This window comes from Cyrtonyx montezumae, unplaced genomic scaffold (genome assembly GCF_038088225.1).
Source record: "Cyrtonyx montezumae isolate F1298 unplaced genomic scaffold, pur_monq_1.0 scaffold_3, whole genome shotgun sequence".
Lineage (NCBI taxonomy): Eukaryota > Metazoa > Chordata > Aves > Galliformes > Odontophoridae > Cyrtonyx > Cyrtonyx montezumae.
The window spans coordinates 112340123-112346905 of NW_027072034.1; the positions used below are offsets into that span (position 1 = coordinate 112340123).

General features: G+C 41.7%; 1 protein-coding gene across 1 annotated transcript; it reads left to right on the forward strand.

Moving 5' to 3' along the window:
- Positions 1-1453: 1453 nt before the first annotated feature.
- On the forward strand, positions 1454-4169 carry CIMIP4 (ciliary microtubule inner protein 4; the record flags this gene model as incomplete). Its single annotated transcript, XM_065741312.1, is given in 5 exon segments — positions 1454-2095; positions 2594-2665; positions 2668-2737; positions 3768-3878; positions 4084-4169. Coding segments are annotated over 5 exon segments (981 nt in total), but the record flags the coding sequence as incomplete, so codon positions are not given.
- Between the last annotated feature and the right edge of the window lie 2614 nt (positions 4170-6783).

Sequence of the window (6783 nt, forward strand, 5' to 3'; positions counted from 1 at the left end):
AAGGAAGTCAAAGAAACCCTCTTTTGTTTTCCAGAAAGAAGTATCAAGTTTAATCATTTTTAGCTGTTTGTTCAACAATTGTATTTTCTGGTATGTCATGCATATTGTCCCTCAAATAATTGGTTTAGCAAAGTAGTAAGTAGACATAGTTCTGTGGTGTCTGTTATCCAGAAGTATAGTAAAATTATGTTAGGGACCTTCTTCTTATTAAGATTTAGGAGTCTCAGAATGGTACTTTGACTTTGGACTTTCTGGCTCAAAAGTAAAATGAACAATTAACAATAGCAATAACTTCAAATGCAATTACAAGTAAGGAAAGCAAGGGCAATAGCAGAACTTCAGCATCATTTTGTCCAGCATGAACTGGGGAAGGTTATCAATGAGTGGGGTTTGAGAAATGTGAACATTGCCTCTGTACAAAAGTCCTGCTTCATTGAAAGAGGGGCAATGAAATGGGGAGGGGAGGAATTTCTACAACAGTGAACTGGAACATACTTTCCACTGAATACATTAATAATAACAAATGTGATTTTGTTTTAAGTAGGAGGAGGGAATTAACACAGTTTATTTAGAAACAGATTCCTGTGCATGTTTAAATATTTAGCTCTTTAGAAACAGTACAGAAAAGAAGCAAATGCTGCCACGTGAGTCAAGACTAACTTCTTCTTTGCATATCAAGGCCTATTTCTATTTGTGGAAGAAGTTATTTCTCTTATCACATTTACACAGCATGCAGCATTTACACTTGGAGTCTGAGTTAAAGAGCAGCTTCAATTTCAGGATCCCAGTGTTGTACCAGACACTACTTCAAATTACTGGAGCAGTGTGGAAGAAACTGGTGGCTCAGATCAGCCCTGTTTGTTCCCATGAGCTAACTTCGAAGCAGAGGGTTTCCTTCCCCCTCAGCTGGTGTCTGTATTCCAAAAAAGAGCCTCAAGAGCAGAAACTAAGTATATATGACATACCCTAGCTCATTTGAAAAGTGCAGAAGTATATCCCTGTCTGATTCAGGTCGCTCTTGTATTGCCAGCAGACTCACAAACAACATGTTCACCATCATGGAGCATGGCTTCAGCTCTAACCTGTCACATGTTTCACTTGAATGAAATAGACTACTGTCCGTTGCTTGAGAATAAACTAAGTCAAAAATACAGAGAAAATACAGAGCTTTGTGTGCATGTCTGACCTCAGGATTTTTACTTGCATATTTCTGTGCCTGTTCGTGCATCAAAGACTCCTCAGGCACCTTCTGATTAAGCATGAAATTTGACACAAAGCTACTTTTGTTATTCTTTTCTGCTTTCTTTCTCTCTTTGAGAGTTCAATTTTTCTTTTGTTGTCTGTCAGTAACACAGTGACCTACCTGTTTTTTTTTTTCCAGCTCCATTTAAGTTACCCCCTATCAATCATCCAGACAGTATCAAATTCATTGAACTATGCTTTTTGTCTTTAAGTGAAAACTAAGGAAGGGAAAAAGAAGCATCTTCCAGCAGACTTAGGTCATAACAGACAGAGAACATCTCAAAAGACTTCCAGCAGAGCTTCTTGCAAGATCTCCAAGACCCAAGCAGCTCAGGGAACGACAAAGAACTCCACATGTATTAAATCCAAGATATCTCCTTCTGTAGAGTGTATTCAGACTAAAAGACAGAGTAAACAGCATCTCCAAGCCAAAACTCCTTACATGCAGAATCATCATTCAAGAAGACTTGAAGAGGAAGGAGGAGGTACTTCTGCCACCAAAGACCCAAGGGCAAGGCTTGAGCCAAGAAGCAGGAACAATGTTTCCCGTCTGTCTGCAGCATCCAGGGAGAGAGAGGCAGAGAGCTCCAAATCTATGTCAAATGGCAAAGAGCTAGTATCAGGCCAGCAGCAAGCCCCAGGTTCTAAAATGCCTGGATCTCTGTGGAAGACCACCAAAACCAGCTGTGAAAAAAACAAGAAAACCTGCAGGAGTGCCTGTGGGTCCATATCATCATTAGCACCAGATATGAAAGCAGAGTGGAAGGTACCTCTAGAGAAGAAAAACAGTTCGACCCATAGCAACAGCAAAAGTGAATTTGCCAGTGCAGATAAACTTACCAACAATGAAGAGGTACTGAGGAAAGATGTGTTTTATGTCTCCTTTATGGCATACTGAAGGATGTTTTATGCTGTAGAGTGGGGTATTAGCAGTTTCTAGAAGACAGAGAGGGATGGTTTGGGGCTTCAGAGTAGGGGACAGTGACACGCTCCACAGGCAGCCTTTCACCTCTCTGTTTTTTTGTTTTTCTTTCATTTTGTTTTTCCGTCACCCTTTCATTTGTAAGGTTCCTGTAGTCAGGCAGAATAGTAGCTCAGCAAGGCAAAACAGGGTGGCACTCAGACAAGGTCCAGAGCCCAACATCCTTGTCCCTTTCTGATTTGCACCCATTTTGCCATTCCCAGATGTCTCATGCAATTACAGTGCATACAGAAACTCCTGAAGGAAACTCAAGGGCAGACTCAAGTCCCAGGGATTAGTTGTAGCTCATAGGCTTATATAGGGATGGAAACGCTAGGAGTCTGCTACATGTAGGGAGTGCTGAGAGTTCCTTGCTGTTTGTGTTTTCAGGAGCGACTATCTCTGTGTATGGCAGCCATCATCATAGGACAGAAAAGACTCAGCAACTGTGATGAGATGCTAAAAAAAAAAAGCTGGAGCCATTTACTGATTACAACGAGCTGGGTTTTAACCTGAGGTCAAATATCTTCCAAGGTAAGGGATGCTGGTACCTATGCCTGACCTTCAAGCTAATTCTGTCTGTATTGTGCCTGGGCTCAGAGCAGCTGCATTGGTTTGGATAGAGGTCTGACTGCAGGTGACCCACATTTCCTTTTACTTCTTTGATCCACAGTCACTCCTTTCCCAAGAAATGAAAGCTGGAGCCTCCCTTTCTACATACTTTTCTCCTCTCTTCTCCTCTCCTCTCCCCTTTAATTTCCAAGGTACGAAAAGTGAAGCTGTATCATGATCCCAGTTCTCCCTGTTCAGAGCTAAATGAACACCATCTGGAATTCAATGTGCTCTGTCATCTCTTGTCTCAGATTACCTCAATTTTCAATACTAGCATTATTTATCTTCAAGATATTTAGAGATATGGGCCTTTGAAATGTTTTCTCAAACCTCTGTTAGGTATTGCATTGTCCTGGGCTTTGTCACATAGTAAAGAAGAACATCTTGTCCCAGGAAGCTCAAAATTATTATTATCAAGGAGAGGGTACAATTAAAAGGAAACTAAGGAGAAGAGAATGAAAATAATGCACCCCAACTGGCCAGAAGTCAAGAGGCAGTAAATAGAGAAGTCACGGTTAGGAGCTAATTGTAAGTGTTATGGCAGAAGAGGAGCTCAGGAAGACCTGGAGTGGTGAGGTGGTGATTTTTGTGGAGCTATAATGTTAAGTAGGAAGTTACTCACTTGGACAAGGAGACTCAAGGGGAGATCAGGTGGGCACTTGAATAAAGTAAGTGCAATGGGATACAAATAAAGGTGATACCCTTGCTGTACCCTCTATACATGTCTCATCCTTAAGAATGAAAAGCAGATACATTGGTACACATAAGCTCCCTCCTGGGTGGTGATGAAGCTATTATTCAGCACCGAGCCACACATCTGGTCAAAGGTATTGCAGTCAACACATGACTTTTCCCATGCCCTTGAAACTGCCAGTGTTGCTCCTCTGCTTCAATTCCAGGACTGCATTAGGGTGATATCTGCATGCATTTCCTCATTTGCTGTTCCTTGTAGGAGGCCCACTGGAATGCAGAAGCTTGATGAAAGATTCCTACACCCCTGATGTATTTCAGAAGGCAACCAGGGATCCCAAGAACTGGCATGGAAGGAGGACTGATGAGATAGGTATGGAATCTGCCAGGAAAAGTATGTTGCTGAATTCCTGAGAAGGGTGCTGCTTCTGCCAGGGGTAATGGATGAATCTGGGCAAAGAGTGGGGACTAAAAATTGGCATTTTCACAAGAGAGAATTTCTGCAACTAGAAAAATCCCTGAGGGATAACAGCATTAGAAGGGAGGTTGCAACTGAACAATCATTTTCTGTTTTTCAGGAAAGTGGCATGAGAAAAATGCCCTAAATCTTAACCTGCAGAAAACAATGGAAGAGAAATATGGGAAGAAAAATGTCAAGCCCTAGAAGATGAACTGCATTCACCAGGTGATTTCTTCCTCAGCTATCTAATAAACTTCCATGCAGAGCACCAACCCATTGCTTAATAGTTGTCAACTACAGATTTGTTTCTGTTGCTCTTCTTCCCTCTCAGTTAGAGTGTCTTTGAGAGAGAAATTTGAGATAAATCTGAATGCAAATGCAAATATATATATATATATACACATATTTGATGGTCACTGGTAAAGTGGGCCTGACTTAGGTGTGAAGTACATGCCCTTTCCAAGGGTAGAAGGATGTGGTAGTGAAAGGAAGCCATATAAACACATAAGATGGAATAGGACCAATGATGCAGGGCCAAGAATCCCACTGAGTGGCATGAGAGGATGATGGGTGGAAATGAGCAGGACTTTTGAATGTCACCCTCCCTGAATCCACAGTGTGAATTGACCCCTACTGAAGCTCTCAGAAACTGTACTCATCCCTGCAAACCCTTTCCCAGTCTCCCAGAGAAGCACCATCACCAGACTATGAATCTACCACATTCTGCACAATCTGAAGTTCAGAAAGTGTATCTGAACAATAATCTAGGATCACCAAGAGGCTTGAATGCTGCCAGACCTGCAGGATGTTTTGAGGTTCCTGTTGGTCCTTACTGCAGGGCTGGTCCTTCCAGCTCCATAAGGTGTATCAGTGCAGTGCGGTGATTCATGTCTGGAAAAATTGATGTGCTGAGTCTTCCCCTCCGGTCCCAAGCTTACACAGTTTCAAAAGACTGCTGCTCCACTAAATTATACATACTGTTTGGGGGCAGAATTAGGATTTTTATTCTCCCCTTTGTTGGTTGGGATTAGGTAACAATATGCTGACTGCATAAAAACAGTGAAGGATGAACTGCTCTGCTTTGCGCCGGCACAGCTTTATCTCAAATACTGCATGCAGTTTTTTGGCACCAATATAAGAAGGATATAAAACTATTAGAGAGCATCCAAAGAAGGTCTACAGAGCTGATGAAGAGTCTGGAGGGCAAGATGCATGAGGGGCAGCTGAGGTCCCTTGGTTTGTTCAGATCAATGGGGGCTGAGGGGAGGCCTCATGGCATCAAGTGCAAAACTGCTCTTAGGAACACCCTGTTCTGGGTTCATCTGTCACTGATAACAGGTACATAATAAATACCATCTTCTGAAACAGTGCCACAGGCAAATCCTACTCCAGTAAACATAAATAGAAATATACCAATATTGTTTGGCATACTGAAAGTAGGCAGTTCAGGGTATGGTTAGCTAATACACACACAAGACATAACATGTGGGCTGAATCAGCATACTGATTTACAGCTCTCTTCCTAATGGCTGAGCAGACAGACTGCGGAATTACTGTACAGCTTGGAGAAAATACACTTTGCTACCCTTGAAAGGCTAATGAAGAGACTCAGAAGGAAAACAGACTGGAAGGTCTTGGTTTACTGTTAAATGCTGTCACAAACTGTGTTGTTTGCCTTCTGCAGCAAAGAGCAGCAAAGTCATTTTGCATGCTTCCTATAATTTCAAATAATGTCTTTATAAGCAGTTAAATGATACAAAATAGTTGATGTAAACGGACTTGAATGGGTGGCAGCTGTTTGATGCCACATGAACACACACATGACAATCCCCATTCATCTCCTCTGCTTCACCAAATGACAGCACAGACGGGGGCAAACACTTTGTGATGGGTGACACATCGAAAGCTGCCGAGATAACTGAGATGGCTTTCAAGGAGACAGCTCAGCTCCTGGAATCAATCAATGCTTGAAGTTTCTGAGTGCTGAACAGAATAATTCTGCCCAAAACTTGGCTAGGAACACTGCTATGTGGCACTCCATAATGACTGGACTGCTTTGGGTACCCAAACATGCATATATAAAGCCAGTTCTGGGATCTCCAAATAGCACCGCAGATGAAAGTAGGCAAGAAATAAAGCTCTCACCACAGCTGAAAGCCTCCCTTCTACTCATTCATCTCTCAGCTATTCATTCTTTCTTGCTTACTTACCTGCCAACATTTTGAACCAATTCAACTTGATGATCAGTCGAAGATGAATACAGAAGGGAAAGAAAAGCAAAGTTAACAAGTTAACAAATCAAATTAGTTAAGGAAAAGACCTCATTACGGGTAGGGCAGTAAATGGTGGGCTATGCAGATGTTGGGGAAGAGGAGTGGAAAAGAAGTGGAAAGGGAAATGGCTTTTCATTGCCTTTTTTTATACAGTGAGAAATTAAGTCTCTGCTGTACAGTCTCAGTAAGCACTTTGCAATGTATTTCAGTGATTTTACCAGGACTTATCATTGGGTGGCAGCTGTGAGCCAATGTTTTATCTGTCAGGAAAGAGCTTACAAAAAAATGGTTATTCTCTGGCTTAGTTAAACTGTTTACCAAAATAGCTATTTAAGTGCTGTTTCAGTCATCTATAAACAGGTAATGCACTTGAAATACAGATAACCATACTATAGCAATTTGAAATTGAAGAGACCAATTGCATCCAAGGTTCCTGATAGGTCAGGGGGAAATGATTTCAAACTAAAGGAGAGGAGATTTAGATTGGATATAAGAAAAAAGATTTTTTTACAATAAGGGTGGTAAGGCACTAGGACAGGTTGCCC